Here is a 17641-nt window from a genome sequence, read left to right as displayed (position 1 = left end):
ATTTGACTATGTGAACTCTGGACGGTTCATACAAATGGCATCATTAACCTTTTGTGACTGACTTCCTTCACTTAATGTTTTCAAGTCTCATCCATGTTGTAGCATATATCAAGACTTCGTTTTTTTTTTTTGGTTTTTTTTTTTTTTGAGATGGGGTTTTACTCTTCTTACCCAGGCTAAAGTGTAATGGTGCAGTCTTGGTCCACTGCAACCGCTGCCTCCCAGGTTCAACCAGTTCTCCTGTCTCAGTCTCCCAAGTAGCTGGGAATATAGGCGCCTGCCACCACGCCCAGCTGATTTTTGTTTTTTTAGTAGAGATGGGGTTTCGGCCCACCTTGACCTCCCGAAGTGCTGGAATTACAGGCGTGAGCCACTACGCGCAGCCTGAATTTTTTTTTTTTTTTTTTTTTGAGACAGTCTCACACCGTTGTCCAGGCTGGAGTGCAATGGCGCGATCTTGGCTCATTGCAACCTGCACCTACTGGGTTCAAGTGATTCTCCTGCCTCAGCCTCCCAAGTAGCTGGGATTATAGACACCCTCCACCATGCCCAGCTAATTTTTTTTTTTTTTTGTATTTTTAGTAGAGACGGGGTTTCACCATGTTGACCAGGCTGATCTTGAACTCCTGACCTCAGGTAATCCACCTCTCAGCCTCCTAAAGTGCTGGGATTACAGGCATGGGCCACTGCGCCTGGCCAACCGGCCTTAAGTTTTGTATTTTTAGTAGAGACAAGGCTTCACTATGTTGGCCAGGCTGGTATTGAACTCCTGACCTCAAGTGATCTACCCGCCTCGGCCTCCCAAAGTGCTGGGATTACAGGCGTGAGCCACTGCTCCTGGCCTGTTTTTTTTCTTTTAGTTGGTATTTACAGCTATACATTTACTTCTAAGCATGGCTTTTTCCATATCTCCTAAGTTTTGGTATCTAGGAGTGTGTTTCCATGTATTTGTGAATTCCTAAGTATCTTTTTGTTGGTGTTTAACTTCATTACGTATGAGTGAAGGATGTACTTTATATGATTTCCGTTCTTTTATGTTTACTGAGATGTGTTTTATGGCCTAACCTGTGGTTTATTCTGGAAAGTTCAGTATGCCCTTGAGAAGAAAGTGCATTCTGTTGTTGTTAGATGGAGTGTTCTTTTTTCCCATTTCCGCTTAATAGGTGGAAATTGAAGATGGAATGCTCTGTCAGTAGCTGGCTGTTAGGTTTAGTTGGCTTTCATTGTTGCTCAAGTGCTCTCTTTTCTTGTTGATCTTGGATCTAGCTCTGTCCATTATTGAAAACAGAGTATTGCAGTCAAGGGTTGTTACCGTCGAGTTGTCGGTTTCTTCCTTCATTTCTGTTAGTTGCTGCTTCATATATTTTGAGGCTGTGTTAGTTTCATATACATTTGTAATTCTATCTTCTTGATGGATTGACCTTTTTATTGTTATAAAACGTTCTTTGTTTTCTCTGGTAGCAATTTTTGTCTTAAAGTATATTTTGTCTGATGAAACCACTCCTTTCTTGGTTCTTCTAGTTGCCTTTTTTTTTTTTTTTTTTTTTTTTTTTGAGACGGAGTTTCACTCTTACCGCCCAGGCTGGAGTGCAATGGCGCGATCTCAGCTCACGGCAACCTCCGCCTCCTGGGTTCAAGCAATTCTCCTGCCTCAGCCTCCTGTATAGTTGGGACGACAGGCATGCGCCACCACGCCCAGCTAATTTTGTATTTTTAGTAGAGATGGGCTTTCTCCATGTTGGTCAGGCTGGTCTCGAACTTCTGACCAAAAGTGATCCACCTGCCTCGGCCTCCCAAAGTGCTGAGATTATAAGTGTGAGCCACCATGGCTGGCTGTAATTGGTTTTTTTACACAGAACATATGTTGGATATCTTTCTATATTAGTACATACAGGTTAATCTAATTTTTATTTATTTTTTTATTTTTAAGAGACAGGGTTTCACTCTGTTGCCCAAGCTGGAGTGCAGTGGTGTGATCTCAGCTCACTGCAGCCTCAACCTCCTGGGCTAAGCAATCCCCCCTGCTCAGCCACCTGAGTAGCTGGGACTATAGGCATGTGCCATCACACCCAGATAGTTTTTTTTTTTTTTTTTTTTGAGACGGTGTTTCACTCTTGTTGCCCAGGCTGGAGTGCAGTGGCGCGATCTCGGCTCACCGCAACCTCCGCCTCCCGGGTTCAAGCCATTCTCCTGCCTCACCCTCCGGAGTAGCTGGGATTACAGGGGTGTGCCAGCACACCCACCTAATTTTGTATTTTTAGTAGAGATGGGGTTTCTCCATGTTGGTCAGGCTAGTCTCGAACTCCGGACCTCAGGTGATCCACCCCCCCTAGGCCTCCCAAAGTGCTGGGATTATAGGCATGAGCCACCACGCTGGCCAGTTTTTGTCTTTTTTAACTGCAACATTGTATTTCATGGTACATTAAGCCATCAATTAACTAGTTACTGTTCCTGGATATTTTTAAATTTCCAGTCTGGTTTGTTTGCTGTAATAAATAATTCTGTAAGGAACACCTTTGTATCCATGTCATTGTGCCAGTGTGTTTCTGTGGAATAAATTCCTAGAAGAGGGATTGCTGATGAGTGGCAGTCATTTCTGTTATTAGCCTTTGTGTCTCACTGTTTCCTCCTTCCACCGGCTCACCCTGCAGCCCCTGCAGATCAAGTCAGTAGTGGCACCAGAGCACGTGAAGGGCTACATCTACGTGGAGGCCTACAAGCAGACCCACGTGAAGCAGGCCATCGAGGGGGTGGGCAACCTGCGTCTTGGCTACTGGAACCAGCAGATGGTGCCCATCAAGGAGATGACAGACGTGCTCAAAGTGGTGAAGGAGGTGGCCAACCTGAAACCAAAGTCCTGGGTCCGCCTCAAGCGGGGCATCTACAAGGATGACATTGCTCAGGTGCCAGGGGGCGGGGCAGCATGGGGGTCAGGGTCCCTGCATTCTGTTCTCCTTTCCTTTCCTTTTGTCATTCCCACCCTCTGTGCTACGGAGAATAGAACCCCACTCAGATGAGGTGAAGCAGAGCCTGGGTTTTGTGAGCACACAGGAAATGGATGGCTGTCTTCTGTACACATTCCCAGGCGTGTTGAGTAAAGGTCTGAAGGAGCGGAGGGCGTGAGGCACGTGGAGCTCTTGGGGAGGAGTGTTGTAGGCAGCAGGAGCGGCCTGTGAGATAGGATGGCACAGTCACTGGCTGCAGCAGGGATGGTGTGAGATGAGTCAGGGAGCTCACAAGGGCTTTGGTGTTTACTGGCGTAGGTTGGGAGGTCTCTAAGGGACACAGGCTGACTTCAGTGTTAATAAGATTTCTCTGGTGACTGTGTTGAGACTAGACCACTGGTTCTCAAGCCAGGGCGAGGTTTCCCCAGGGGACATTTGGTAATGTCTGGAGACATTTTTGGTTATGTCAGCTGGGGAGGATTTTGATGATTATGGCGTCTAGCGGGTTAAAGCCAGAAATGCTAGACACACACATCCTCCAATGCACAGGATGGCTGCCCACAACAAAAAATTACCTGGCCCAAAAAGTCAATAGTGCCAAGACTGAGAAACCCTGGAATAGCCTGGAGGGGACCATTGGGCAAGAGCGTGGAGACCAGGGAGGAGGCTGCTGCCGTAGCCCAGGTGGCAGTGCTGGTGGGATGGGATCAAGACCCTAATACAAACTGAGTGTCCCTAACCTGAATGCTTGAGACCAGAGGTGTTTTTCAGATTTCAGATTTTTTCAGCTTTTGGAATATTTGCATTATACTTACCAGTTGAGCATCCCAAATCTGAAAATCCGAGAGTGAGCATTTCCTTCGAGCATCATGTTGATGCTCACAAGGTTTCCTATTTTTGAGCATTCTGGGCTTTTGGATTTGGAATGCTGACACTGCAGCAGAGGAGGGGAAGAGGTCAGGTATTTTGAAGGCAGAGCCGATGGAATTTGCCAATGGATCGGGTGTGGGTGTGAGAGAAAGAAAGGAGTCAAGCATGGCTCCCAGGTTGTGTGCCTGAGCAGAAGGAAGAATGGAGTGGGAGGCGGCAGGTTTGGGGGAGTCAGCGGTTTTCCTGCGGTTGTCCTGGATTGGAGGGACCTTTAGATATCCAGGTGGAGATATCAGGCAGGCAGTGGCTACTCAGTGCCAGAGCTGAGGGGAGAGACAAGCTAGAGTGGGACTTTTGGGAGTTGTCAGCAGCCTGGCTTCTTCCCCACCATCCTGTGTCCCTTCTCCTTCCTAGCATCTCCTGACCCTTCTTGTGTCTGGGGTCAGGGAGGAGGGTGCGACCCTGCTGACCTCCTGCTCGCCCTGCTCAGGTGGACTACGTGGAGCCCAGCCAGAACACCATCTCCCTGAAGATGATCCCGCGCATTGACTACGATCGCATCAAGGCCCGCATGAGCTTGGTACTCGGGGAATCTGGCCTGGGGGAGGGGGTGCACTCGATCCCGCTGGTGGCCAAGCCCCCTCCCTCACCCTTCCCACCCATACACCTTTCCTCCATAGAAAGACTGGTTTGCCAAAAGGAAGAAGTTTAAGCGGCCTCCACAGAGGCTGTTTGACGCTGAGAAGATCAGGTGCGTGTCCTTGGGGACTGGCTGGGCTGGGTCCCCAGGGCCGGTATGCAGAATGTGCCTTTTGCAGGTTCCTGCACAGGGGTGGCCCCACCACAGGTTTAGCCTGTGAATTGGTTAGCTTGGCAGTATAGCCTCAGGCAAGTCACTTCACATCCCTGTGCCTCAGTTTCCTCTGTTATAAAGATTGATGAGGCTGGGCACAGTGGGAGGGAGCACTTTGGAAGGCTAAGGCAGGAGGCTTGCTTGAGGCCAGGAGTTCGAGACCAGCCTGGGGAACATAATGAGATTCCCATCTTTTAAAATAATAATAATAAGAAGAAAAAAGTTTTAAAAATATATTTAAAAAGATTGATGCGTCTGGGCACGGTGGCTTACGCCTATAATCCCAGCACTTTGGGAGGCCGAGGTGGGCGGATCACTTGAGGTCGGGAGTTTAAGACCATCCTGGCCAACATGGTGAAACCTTGTCTCTACTAAAAATACAAAAATTAGCCAAGGGTGGTGGTGGGCGCCTGTAATCCAAGCTACACGGGAGGCTGAGGCAGGAGAATCACTTAAACCCACAAGGCAGAAGTTGCAGTGAGCCGAGATCGTGCCACTGCACTCGAGCCTGGGTAACAGAGCGAGACTCCGTCTCAAAAAAAAAAAAAAGATTGATGAAAACAACCTCTGCTTCCTCAGATTATAGATGATTAGTGAGAATTAAATAAATTAGTATGTGTATGTACTCAGAATGCACTTGGCATATAAAGTGTGATCCGTGGTATGATACATTGAAAGGGATTGACTGTGTTGGGTTTTAGGTTTTAGAAAGTCTCCTTTCCTGATCTGCTTATGCCCACTTGAGATGTGGGGGGTATGGAGCCCCTTTCCCTCAGGATGCCCCCCAGCTGGGTAGAGAATTGTAGCAGCCCAGGAATTTCAACATCCCAGGGTCAATTGGGGGCTCCGGCAGGGAGGACAGAGAGGAGGACATGGAGAAATGAGAGGTGCTGGTAACACTCTTCCCTCTGGTCCTGTTCTAGAACTAATTGTGTGTGATTCAGCCAGTCAGGTTTTCCTTCAGATAAAGGAAGAGCTGTGGAATGCACCTTTCAGTCTGCGCCCAGGGGCCTTGCTAATACTTCACCTGCCTGAGTTTGGACCCATTTATACCACTGGTCTCGACTCAACTGAACCTCTCTCTGCAAAGAGCAAACCCTAGTGCTCCCCTCCCCACCCCACAGCAAGCCAGCTCAGCAAGTACCCCAACATGCCCAGCCGAGCATGCTGGCCTCTCCCAGGTTCACCATGGGAGAAGGCGATTGCATGAGTGCAGAAGGAACTTGACCTGCTCCTCCCATGCGTTTCCCTTTTGGAGTGTGAAGGAGGTTCCTTCCCCACCACGGAGACATGGAACAGGACTAAGCCTAAGCGGCCCCCACTCCATATTCAGGGCCAGGGGCTACAGGTTTGGGAGTCCCACCTGCCTGCTTTTGAATCCTGTCGAGACTCTGGCTTGGCAACCTTGGGTGTGTGGTGTGACCTTCCTGAGCCTGCATTCCCTCACCTGGAATGATGAGCAGTTACTGATGTCACAGATTTGGGGAAGAGTCTGTGAGGTCATGAATGTGCAGGCCAGGCTGAGTGCTCTGTGAATATTAACTGATATCATTGTCCGATACTGTTACTTTGTTCAGCTAATGTTTACTGCACACTTCCTGTGTCCTGGGCACTATTCTTGGTGAAATTTAGTGAATGTTACATCCCTGACCTTTTGGAGCTGAGATGCTAGTTACGGGGACAGGTCAAACACTAGCTTGTCAGATGGTGATCGGTGCTCTGTTGACAAATAAATCAGGGAGTGGGTGGAGGAGTGCAGGGAGGTGGGAGGCGGGCCTTTGGGGTTTGTGAGAAGTCACTGCTGCCAAGAGGGTGTGTGCTGGGATGGGATGGGTCCTTTCTCCCTGTAGCCAGCTGAGAAGACTGAGGTACAACAAGACTCTCTCCTTGACTTTCCCTTCTAATTTTCTCTCCCCCATAAAATCCCAGGTCCCTGGGGGGTGATGTTGCCTCTGATGGTGACTTCCTCATCTTTGAGGGGAACCGTTACAGCCGGAAGGGCTTTCTGTTCAAGAGCTTCGCCATGTCTGCTGTGGTGAGGGTCCCAGAGGGGCGTTGGTAATGGGGGTGGGGTGAGTGTTCTCCTGCAGGCCAGGCCTTGGGCTGTGGGTTATCTGGGTCTGTCCCACTCCTCAAGTTAGGAGTGTTCCCTAGGAGAATTATTCCCCTGGAGCCCACTGAGCTGGGCTGTCACACTGACCTTGGTCCATTTTCTTCTCTTCCCCTCACACCTCGGGGCTTAGATCACGGAGGGTGTGAAGCCCACACTCTCTGAGCTAGAGAAGTTTGAGGACCAGCCAGAGGGCATCGACCTGGAGGTGGTGACTGAGAGCACAGGTATTTGATCCCCCTCTGTAACCTGCGCCAAGGAGCAGGGGCGGCCCACGGCAGCAGCCCCTGAGTCAGCCCTATGACTGCCCCTGCAGGGAAGGAGCGGGAGCACAACTTCCAACCTGGAGACAATGTGGAGGTCTGTGAGGGCGAGCTCATCAACCTGCAGGGCAAGATCCTCAGCGTGGATGGCAACAAGATCACCATCATGCCCAAGCATGAGGACCTCAAGGTGGGTGCCCGGTGTTCCCAGGTGCAGGGGTTGGTGCGTTCAGGCACATCTGACTGTATGTGGCTATATGACATGGTGGTGTGCCTGGTGACACCTGGTTTCCCGGAGGGTAAGTTGAGGCCCTTCTAGTGTTCTCAGGTGCCTGAGAGGCTCTAAGTATAGCGCAGGGTCGGCGGGCAGCAGGCCTGCCTGGTGGTGTCTGTCTCTGGAGAGTGGCTTGGTCTATCTTTTGTTTCTGAAAAGCAAGATATCTGGGTAGTACTGGGTTGAGAGTGTGATTAACCATGGAGTAGTCCGAGGTGGGGGCTTGATTTTATTTGCTTAGATTGGGGTGTGTGTGTGTCTGTGTCTGGTGTGTGTCTGAGGAGTTGTGCAGGCCTAATGTGATGTGTGGGGTGAGGCTGTCTCTGGGTGGGGCTGAGGAGCTTTCCAGTCGGGGGTCCTGTGTCTGAGGGGCAGGCTGTCTGTGTGGGTATAGGTAGGCATCGTGTGTCTTGAGGGCGGGCTGGGGTAAAGGTTGTCCAGGTTGGTGTCCTGTGTCTGGGGTCAGCTGTTTCTGGGGCAGTCTGAGGGATCGTCCAGGTAGACTAAGGTAGTCTGGGGTGGGTGGTATGAGCCTTAAGTGGGGTTTTTGCGAACATGAGTGGATTCTGAAGACAGGAGGGGCAGGCAGGTTGTGGTGGTCTCCCCTCACCTGCTCGTCGATGGTCCCCACACCCAATCCCCCAGGACATGTTGGAGTTCCCAGCCCAGGAACTTCGGAAATACTTCAAGATGGGGGACCACGTGAAGGTGATTGCTGGCCGATTCGAGGGCGACACAGGCCTCATTGTGCGGGTAGAGGAGAATTTTGTTATCCTGTTCTCTGACCTCACCATGCATGAGGTAGGTGGATGGAAGGGTTGGGGAAGGGTGCACGTTCCAAGAGGAGACCCAGATAGGCAAGCCAGCTGGATTGGGCCTCACCCCTTTCACCATCCCTGGCAGCTGAAGGTGCTCCCCCGGGACCTGCAGCTCTGCTCAGAGACAGCATCAGGTGTGGATGTTGGGGGCCAGCATGAATGGGGCGAGCTGGTGCAGCTGGATCCCCAGACTGTGGGTGTCATCGTGCGACTAGAACGGGAGACCTTCCAGGTGTGTGTGTAGTGCTCTGTGGCGGGGACTTGATTTTAAGAGGCTTCCTGTCCCTCAACCCCTCATCCTGGGAGGTGGCAGAGCCCCCAGACTGCTCTGGGTTGTAGACCTGGCTCTGTCACTCACCTCTGACTGGCTGATAGTGGGCACGTGGCAAGTCATTGATCCCTCCCCGTGCCTGTTTCACACCCTGTAAAATGGAAACCAGAGCAGTGTCTACTCTGTTGGTAGTGAATGATTCCCCGAGGTTAGATCTGTACCCTGGTGGCTGTTCTCGCTCAAGGATGGAGTGTCACATGTGCCCTCCTGCCTTTGCCCCTTCCTCATGGATGTGGGAGTCACGGAGCACAGTACTTAGGACCCTGGACTCTACATCCACATCTTGGCTTTGTTGCTTCTGTGCTCTGTGACCCTGGGCTAGTGACTCACCCTCTCTGAGCCTGAGTTTCCCTCTGTAAAATGGAAATCATAATAGAATCCACCTCAGAGGAAGTTTTGAGGCTTCAGTGAAATCTTACAGGGCCTGACACAGAGTGATAGATGAACAATTAGCTGTTATGTTGCTATCAGCGCCCCCTTCCACCTCTCAGGTCCCTGTTGCTCAATCAGGGGGTGGAGTTTCCTCCCAAAGGGTGTGTTAGAATGACTGGGAACATTTTTGGTTGACCTAGTACCTAAAGGGTGGCACTCTGCCGGCCTGCCCTGCAGCCAGGGAGTTGATGCCCTGTGGAGCTTGGAACCATCTTCCACAAGGAAGGATTATCCCACTTTAGGGAACCCCTGCCCCGTGTCTCCCCTTCCCATTCCCTCCCCCACAGCCTCCCTGCTCTCCCTCTGTAGGTGCTGAACATGTACGGGAAGGTGGTGACTGTCAGACATCAGGCCGTGACTCGTAAGAAAGACAACCGCTTTGCTGTGGCCTTGGACTCAGAGCAGAACAACATCCATGTGAAAGACATCGTTAAGGTCATTGATGGCCCCCACTCAGTGAGTGCAAGTTCCTGCTTTTGAACTCCATCTGAAGGAATTTGGTTGGGGGTGAGCGGGCCATGGCCAAGAGAGTGACCCTTCTCTCCCTGGCTAGGGCCGAGAGGGGGAGATTCGCCATCTCTTCCGAAGCTTCGCCTTCCTGCATTGCAAGAAACTGGTGGAGAACGGGGGCATGTTTGTCTGCAAGACCCGCCACCTGGTGCTGGCTGGGGGCTCGAAGGTGAGGTGGGCATGGCGGGACCCTGTGCGTTGGGTACCTGGCTCAGCTCTCCAGCCTCCTCTGGCCCCAGAAGTGACAAGATTGGGTTTTTGAGGGATTAGGAGAGCAGTGTCATTGTCAGGTCCTTGCCAAAGAGTGAAAAGGTTTATTTGGGATTCTGAGCTGTTCACCAAGTTATTTATTCATTTCATTTTACTGAGCACCTGTTAGGTGCCAGACACTGGAGAACCAGTGGTGAACAAGACAAAAAAATCCTCTGCTCTCCCCGAGCCGATACTCCAGAGATGGACGGACAGATAAACCCATCGTACAGCGTGAGGCAAGCGCTGTGAAGAAAACAGAACGGGCTCAGGAGACAGGGAGTGACGAGGGCTGCCGTTTTAGGCAGAGGAGGGTAAAGAAAGGCCTCCGTGGGAGGCGACATTGCAGCAGAGACCTGAATGAAGGGATGGAGAGTGAGCATTTTGGGGGAACAACAAGTGCAAAGGCCCTGAGATGGGGCTTGTAGGGAAGTGTGCAGGAGCAGGTGGCACAGAGGAATTCAGGCCTCTGGTGTGGGTGACTGGGTGGCCTCCTCAGGGCCCTGCACCTGGAATGATGACTTCCTGTGGTTTGTGGTTTTTGTGTCTCTAGGGGTTTAAATTCCTAACTAGCCATATTTTAGTCCCACTCCTTGGCCAGTGGAAGCCCAGGCCCCTTGACAGGCTTACAATGGCAGAGGGCTGGGAGTTTCCCCAAAGGAAATTGAGGCATTGTCACCAGAAGGAGGGAGGGGTGGCAGCAGGGTAGATCCTAGCAGGAGCTGTTCCCACCTGGATGCATTCAGGGTGGTGTGGGGGCTGGGGGACTGTCCCCAGACCCTGCCACCCCCATCCCCTGCCAGTTCACTCCTTGCTTCTCTCCTAGCCCCGTGATGTGACCAACTTCACCGTGGGTGGCTTTGCGCCTATGAGTCCCCGGATCAGCAGCCCCATGCACCCCAGTGCTGGAGGTGAGGGGTTCAGGCTCGGGATGTGGTGGGTAGAAGCAGCTGGAAGGAACTTGGTTGTTCAGCCCACACTCAGTGCCTGTGCTGGGCTAGGCCCTGCTATTAGGGGGCTCACCACCCAAAGGAGGGTAGATGCCGCAGTGACAGCCCGGAATAGTCAGGGCTTCCATAGGAAAGCCAAGGGGCAGGGGGTGGGCAGAGGAGGCTCTAACCCAAGTAGGGAGGAGTCAAGCAAGTGAAGGGGGCATTCTGATGGTGCCCTCTCTGTGGGCACAGCAGTGGGGGACCAGTGACATTCTCCCCCATCCCCAGGTCAGCGTGGCGGCTTTGGTAGTCCAGGTGGCGGCAGTGGTGGCATGAGCAGGGGCCGGGGCCGGAGGGACAACGAACTCATCGGCCAGACCGTGCGCATCTCCCAGGGGCCCTACAAAGGTGACCTGCGAGGCCTGTGGAGGCCTGGGGAGGGGCGTGGTGAAGGAGAGCCTGCCCAGCCTGACTTCCTGCCCCCCCCCACAGGCTACATCGGTGTGGTGAAGGATGCCACAGAGTCCACAGCCCGTGTGGAGCTGCACTCCACCTGCCAGACCATCTCTGTGGACCGTCAGCGGCTCACCACGGTGTACGGGTGGGGCCTGGGGAGGACCAGGCTGGGGCTTGCTGGGCAGTGAGAGGGCCCTGCTCACCCCATTTGTTCTCCACGTCCACAGGGGCTCACGGCGCCCGGGTGGCATGACCTCGACGTATGGGCGGACGCCCATGTATGGCTCCCAGACGCCCATGTATGGCTCTGGCTCCCGAACACCCATGTATGGCTCACAGACGCCCCTCCAGGATGGTGAGTGCCCGCAGGGGACAGGGAAGAGGGGCTGGGGGAACCTAGAGGAGGGACAGGATTGACAGACACACTCATCTCCCCCATTCCAGGCAGCCGCACCCCACACTACGGCTCGCAGACGCCCCTGCATGATGGCAGCCGCACTCCTGCCCAGAGTGGGGCCTGGGACCCCAACAACCCCAACACGCCATCACGGTGAGTCCAGGGTTCCCCAGGTTCCGGTGTGTGCTGGTGCGTTTGAGGGTGATGCTGGCTGTCTGGGCATGGAGGGGTTTGTGGGGCCACCCAGCATTCTCTGTTCCCAGCCTCAGGCTGGTCCCTTTGAAGGAGGAGGCATAGCATGGCGGGGCGGGGGCAAAGCGGCCTCCTCTCCAGCCCCAACCTCAGTAGTGATTGTGGTTACCCCTGGGCCTAGAGAAAGATTGCCTGGGTGGGGTGACCTTGGGAGGGCACCCTCATTTCTCTCCGCCACAGTGTCAGCTGTGGAAGGGAAGTAACATCAGGAGTGCCTCTGGATGGGGCTCCCATGAGAATGAAATTGCCTCAGTTCGGGGTCTGGTGTAGGGTGCTGTTCTGGAAGCATCCTCCGCATTATCACCACAGTTGCTCTCAACAGACTTTTCTCCCAACAGGGCTGAGGAAGAATATGAGTATGCCTTCGACGATGAGCCCACCCCGTCCCCGCAGGCCTATGGGGGAACCCCCAATCCCCAAACACCTGGCTACCCAGACCCCTCCTCCCCACAGGTCAACCCACAGTACAACCCGCAGACACCAGGGACGCCGGCCATGTGAGTCCACTGGGGCCCGCCCTCCTCTGCCCCTGCCCAAACCCTCCTACAGCCACCGCCTCCTTTCCCCTCCCTGCTCCAACAAATGCCCCCTTCTTTCCTGTTTCTGCAGGTACAACACAGACCAGTTCTCTCCCTATGCTGCCCCCTCCCCACAAGGTTCCTACCAGCCCAGCCCCAGTCCCCAGAGCTACCACCAGGTGGCGCCAAGCCCAGCAGGCTACCAGAATACCCACTCCCCAGCCAGCTACCACCCTACACCCTCACCCATGGCCTATCAGGTAATGGTCTGCCTGCCTGCGCTTGAGGGTGGTGGGCTAGGGTGGCCTTGGGCCTGTAGGGTTGGCCAAGCCAGATGACTATTCCCAATGACACTTCCTCTTTCCCCTGCAGGCTAGCCCCAGCCCGAGCCCTGTTGGCTACAGTCCTATGACACCTGGAGCTCCCTCCCCTGGTGGCTACAACCCACACACACCAGGCTCAGGCATCGAGCAGAACTCCAGCGACTGGGTAACCACTGACATTCAGGTGAAGGTGCGGGACACCTACCTGGATACACAGGTGGTGGGACAGACAGGTGTCATCCGCAGTGTCACGGTACGTGGGGCCCAGGGTGGTGGGTGAGCAGGCATCCTCTCCTTTGTACCCCCTAAACTGGGGACAGACCTGTCCCCAGATGGTGATAGCCCAGAGTGGGCAGAACTGGAATGGAGAAAGCCTAGAGGGCAAGGGGAGCTATGTGAACCCGAAGGAGGCATCTTACCCGATTTAGTGGGGAATCAGAGAGGGCTACCTGGGGAAGGAGACATCTGAGCCAAGACCTGAAGAATGAATAGGAGTAAGCTAAGGAAAATGACTGGGTTGAGTGTGTTCCAAATGGCGGGAACTGCATGTGCAGAAGCCTGGAGGTGAGGAGAACTTGGGCACGTCCGGGAGCTGAAGGGTTTGTTGTGGCTGGAACATAAAGAGCCAAAGTGGGCTGGGCAGTAATTCACACCTACAATCCCAGCACTCTGGGAGGCTGAGGTGGGCAGATCACCTGAGGTCAGGAGTTCAAGACCAGCCTGGCCCATATGGTGAAACCCTGTCTCTACTAAAAATACAAAAAAAAAAAAAAATCCATTAGCTGGGCGTAGTGGCGCACGCCTGTAAACCCAGCTACTCAGGAGGCTGAGGCAGGAGAATCACTTGAACCCAGGAGGTGGAGGTTGTGGTGAGCCGAGATCATGCCACTGCACTCCAGTCTGGGCGACAGAGCAAGACTCCTCTCAAAAAAAAAAAAAAAAAAAAAAAACCACACACACACAAAAGTGAGTGATGAGACCAGAGAGTTGGCTGCACCAGCTTGGAGGACCTAGACTGTCCAGAGGGCGCCGGAGAGCCAAGGAGGAATCTCAGCAGGAGAGGGGTGGGAGCAGATCTGTGGTGTGGAATTCTCCATCCATCAGTGATGGATTGGGGGTGGGGAGACTAGCTGGGAGCCCAGGGGGAGGTTGGGCTGCACTAGTGCAGGGCTGTGGGGATGAGGCAGGAGGCAGGTGGGAGAGGCCTTCACGGGCTGAATGGCCAGGCCTCAGAGCTAGGGGCTTATTGGTAAGGGAGGTGACCAAGATGAGGTCCAGAGCTCTGGTGGGGCCTGCAGACCATGGGGTGGTCCCTGAGACCAGGTCCAGGAAAAGGAGCAGGTATGGGGAAGATGCTGAGGCAAGTTTGGGATCTGAAGAGTCAAGAAGCAGTCTCCTTTTTGCCTGTTAGCTTCATTCTGATGCTTCCCTTGCTGATTGGGTCACCTTGTCCACCCACCCTGACATGCACCACAGGCCCCAGGCCTTGGAACCAGCCCCAGCCTTGGCCTTTCCTGCCCCCATTTCACCTTGAGTTCTCAGAATGAGCCCTGAGCCTGTGTCCCCTGGAGTGTGGGCCTCAGTCCCATGTTGGGAGCAGGACAGGCTGACCAAGCTGTCCCCATCCTCCAGGGGGGCATGTGCTCCGTGTACCTGAAGGACAGTGAGAAGGTCGTCAGCATTTCCAGTGAGCACCTGGAGCCCATCACCCCCACCAAGAACAACAAGGTAAGGGCAGGGGGCAAGGAGATAAGATGGGGGTGTTGGGTGCTGACACGGACCCTGACCACGTTACCCCCACCCCCAGGTGAAAGTGATCCTGGGCGAGGATCGGGAAGCCACGGGCGTCCTGCTGAGCATTGATGGTGAGGATGGCATTGTCCGTATGGACCTTGATGAGCAGCTCAAGATCCTCAACCTCCGCTTCCTGGGGAAGCTCCTGGAAGCCTGAAGCAGGCAGGGCGGGTGGACTTCGGCAGGTGAAGAGTGGTCGTCCTTCCTTCCCTGGCCCTTGGCTGTGACACAAGATCCTGCTGCAGGGCTAGGCCGATCGTTCTGGATTTCCTTTTATTTTTCTTTTTAGTTTTCCATCTTCTCCCTCCCTGGTGCTCATTGGAATCTGAGTAGAGTTTGGGGGAGGGTCCCTACCTTCTTGTACCTCCTCCCCACAGCTTGCTTTTGTTGTACCGTCTTTCAATAAAAAGAAGCTGTTTGGTCTAAAAGTGTGTGTGTGTGTGTGTGTGTGTGTGTGTGCGCGCGCGCCATGGGAATGAGATGTCTTTAAGTGGGGTCATTTGCAGACCCCACTTCCTTGCTTTGTGGTTGGGGCAAATAACTGGGGTGTGTGTGTGTGTGTGCGCGCGCGCCGTGGGAGTGCGGTGTCTTTAAGTGGGGTCATTTGCAGACCCCACTTCCTTGCTTTGTGGTAGGGGCAAATAACAGGACGCTATCTGAATCTGTTTTCCCATCTAGATAATACTGATAGCACCTGCCCAAGAGAGCTCTTGAGGGGAATGTGTATGAGAAGACATAGGAAGGAGATGATCAGAGTAGAGGTTGTCATGTGATTGAAGACTATATCTTATTCAGGCATGAATTATGCAAAGTGGAAATCACAGTATCCTCCAGGAAACCTAAATTCCTCCTGTGGTGCAGGATACAGTGCTTGATGGTCTTTTTTGTTTTTTGTTTTTTTTTTTTTTTTTTTTTGAGACAGTGTTGCTCTGTCACCAGGCTGGAGTGCAGTGGCACGATCTTGGCTCACTGTAACCTCCGCCTCCCAGGTTCAAGCGATTCTCCCGTATCAGCCTCCCCAGTAGCACGCGCCACCACACCCAGTGAATTTTTTTGTATTTTTAGTAGAGATGGGTTTCACCATGTTGGCCAGGATAGTCTTGAATTCCTGACCTCGTGATTCGCCCGCCTCGGCCTCCCAAAGTGCTGGGATTACAGGCGTGAGCCACTGCGCCTGGCCAATGGTCCTTTATTTTTTCTTTTCTGTTTGAGATGGGGGTCTCACTCTATTGCCCAGGCTGGAGTTCAGTGGCACAGTCATTGCTCACTGCAGCCTCAACCTCCTGCGCTCAAGCGATCCTCTTGCCTCAGCCTCCTAAGTAGCTGGGACTACAGGCGTGCACCACCACGTCTGGATAATTTTTTTATTTTTAAATTTTTTATAGAGACGGGTCTCACTATATTGCTCAGGCTGGTCTCAATCTCCTAGCTTCAAGTGATCCTCCTGCCTCGGCCTCCCACAGTGCTGCAGTTACAGGCGTGAGCCACAGTGCCCGGTGGTCCTTTTCCTTGAACCCTGATAGCAGTGACACCAGGATTGCTGTAGCTTATCCAGTGGGTGCAATCTTAGAGACTGGGGCTTAGTACCCAGAACCTGTTTCCCTTCCTCGTTAGATATTCCTGTCTTTTTACAAATGTAAATGTATTATAAAACATTTCAGGCAGGGCACGATAGCTCATGCCTGTAATCCCAGCACTTCGGGAGTCCAAGGGGGGCGGATCATTTGAGGTCTGGAGTTAAAGACCAGCCTGACCCAACATGGTGAAACCCTGTCTCTACTAAAAATACAAAAAAAGTTAGCCGGGCATGGTGGTGGGCGCCTGTATTCTCAGCTACTTGGAAGGCTGAGGCATGAGAATCACTTGAACCTGGCAGGTGGAGGTTGCAGTGAGCCGAGATTGCGCCAACGGCACTCCAGCCTGGGTGACAGAGCAAAACTCTGTCTCAAAAACAAAAACCATTTCAGATGTTCAAGGTTATATACCAAGAACACCCATGTCCCCACCACCCAGCGGAGGAAACAGGAAACAATATGTACTAGATAGGACCCACTTCAGCAGCACCCCAATCCATTCCCCCAGAAGTAACCAGGAGTGCCGAGTTCCTTGTGTCTTTCCCTTGCTTGAATTCGTATTTTTACTACCTTGGTATTTGGTTTTAAAGTTTACATAAACAGGATCTGATTTTTCTTCCACTCAATTTAGGGGAGGTTTGTAGTGTCTATCTATAGCCTCTAATTCGTTTGTCAGTCAAGCCCTCTACAGCCAGAGACTGCTGTTCTTTGGCTGAGCCTCAGGTAAAATGGTTGGCTCTCCAGTCCTTTATAGAAAATCATGGTAGGAAGGGGCCGGGCGCGGTGGCTCACGCCTGTAATCCCAGCACTTTGGGAGGCCGAGGCGGGCGGATCACAAGGTCAGGAGATCGAGACCATCCTGGCTAACACAGTGAAACCCAGTCTCTACTAAAAATACAAAAAAAGTAGTAGGGCATAGTGGCGGGCACCTGTAGTCCCAGCTACTCGGGAGGCTGAGGCAGAATGGCATGAACCCTGGAGGCGGAGCTTGCAGTGAGCCGAGATCGCGCCACTGCACTTCAGCCCTGGTGACAGAGCAAGACTGTCTCAAAAAAAAAAAAAAAAGTAGGAAGGAATGGGAGAGAAAACAGATTCCTCCTCCCAGCTCCATGTGAGGAAGAGTTTTATTATTAATTTTTATTTTTTTGAGACGGAGTCTCCCTCTGTCTCCCAGGCTGGAGTGCAGTGGCACCATCTAGGCTCACTGCAACCTCCGCCTCCCGGGTTCAAGCGATTATCCTGCCTCAGCCTCCCCAGCAGGTGGGACTACAGGCGTGCGCCATCATGCCTAATTTTTTTTTTTTTTTTTTTTTTTAATTTTTAGTAGAGAGGGGGTTTTGCCATATTGGCCAGGCTGGTCTCAAACTCCTGACCTCAGGTGATCTGCCTGCCTCAGCCTCCCAAAGTCCTGGGATTATAGGCGTGAGCCACCGCGCGTGGCTTATTATTATTAATTTTAAAAATAGAGATGGCAGTCTTGCTATGTTATCCAGGGTGGTCTCAAACTCCCGGCCTCAAGCGATCCTCCTGCCTCGGCCTCCCAAAGCGCAGGGATTACAGGTGTGAGCCACCGTGCCTGGCCAAAAGAGTTTTCGAGGACTGGCTTTTCAGGTCGCTTTCAGGGCCTCAATGTATATTTCTGACAATTGGGAGGTGAGGGCCGATGCCCTTACACGGTGAGACAAGCGACCTGACTCGTGACTATTTTTTTGGACAAATCAGGCAGCCACTGACTCCATT

The 17641-nt window shown here is 52.8% G+C and overlaps 1 protein-coding gene across 7 annotated transcripts in view; it reads left to right on the top strand.

Moving 5' to 3' along the window:
* The window catches only part of SUPT5H (SPT5 homolog, DSIF elongation factor subunit), a 33432-nt gene extending 18677 nt beyond the window's left edge, over nucleotides 1-14755 (top strand). For 6 of the 7 annotated variants that reach the window (XM_025366504.1, XM_025366501.1, XM_025366500.1 and 3 more), the window contains 20 exons: nucleotides 2652-2903; nucleotides 4306-4395; nucleotides 4496-4566; nucleotides 6598-6703; nucleotides 6912-7005; nucleotides 7095-7231; nucleotides 7961-8116; nucleotides 8219-8365; nucleotides 9206-9352; nucleotides 9450-9575; nucleotides 10482-10566; nucleotides 10876-10995; nucleotides 11080-11182; nucleotides 11271-11398; nucleotides 11488-11593; nucleotides 12031-12189; nucleotides 12302-12470; nucleotides 12583-12786; nucleotides 14166-14261; nucleotides 14341-14755. In XM_025366504.1, coding sequence (XP_025222289.1) covers nucleotides 2652-2903; nucleotides 4306-4395; nucleotides 4496-4566; nucleotides 6598-6703; nucleotides 6912-7005; nucleotides 7095-7231; nucleotides 7961-8116; nucleotides 8219-8365; nucleotides 9206-9352; nucleotides 9450-9575; nucleotides 10482-10566; nucleotides 10876-10995; nucleotides 11080-11182; nucleotides 11271-11398; nucleotides 11488-11593; nucleotides 12031-12189; nucleotides 12302-12470; nucleotides 12583-12786; nucleotides 14166-14261; nucleotides 14341-14484 — 2640 coding nt within the window. In that variant the 3' untranslated portion in view covers nucleotides 14485-14755. The remainder of the gene's footprint in view (nucleotides 1-2651; nucleotides 2904-4305; nucleotides 4396-4495; nucleotides 4567-6597; nucleotides 6704-6911; nucleotides 7006-7094; nucleotides 7232-7960; nucleotides 8117-8218; nucleotides 8366-9205; nucleotides 9353-9449; nucleotides 9576-10481; nucleotides 10567-10875; nucleotides 10996-11079; nucleotides 11183-11270; nucleotides 11399-11487; nucleotides 11594-12030; nucleotides 12190-12301; nucleotides 12471-12582; nucleotides 12787-14165; nucleotides 14262-14340) is intronic. The other variant, XM_025366506.1, reaches the window with a different exon arrangement.
* The last annotated feature ends 2886 nt before the right edge of the window (nucleotides 14756-17641 follow it).

Source organism: Theropithecus gelada, chromosome 19 (assembly GCF_003255815.1).
Source record: "Theropithecus gelada isolate Dixy chromosome 19, Tgel_1.0, whole genome shotgun sequence".
In the NCBI taxonomy this organism is placed as follows: Eukaryota; Metazoa; Chordata; class Mammalia; order Primates; family Cercopithecidae; genus Theropithecus; species Theropithecus gelada.
The sequence above is the reverse complement of the archived record's forward strand: the minus strand, read 5'-3'. Positions and strand labels throughout refer to the sequence as shown.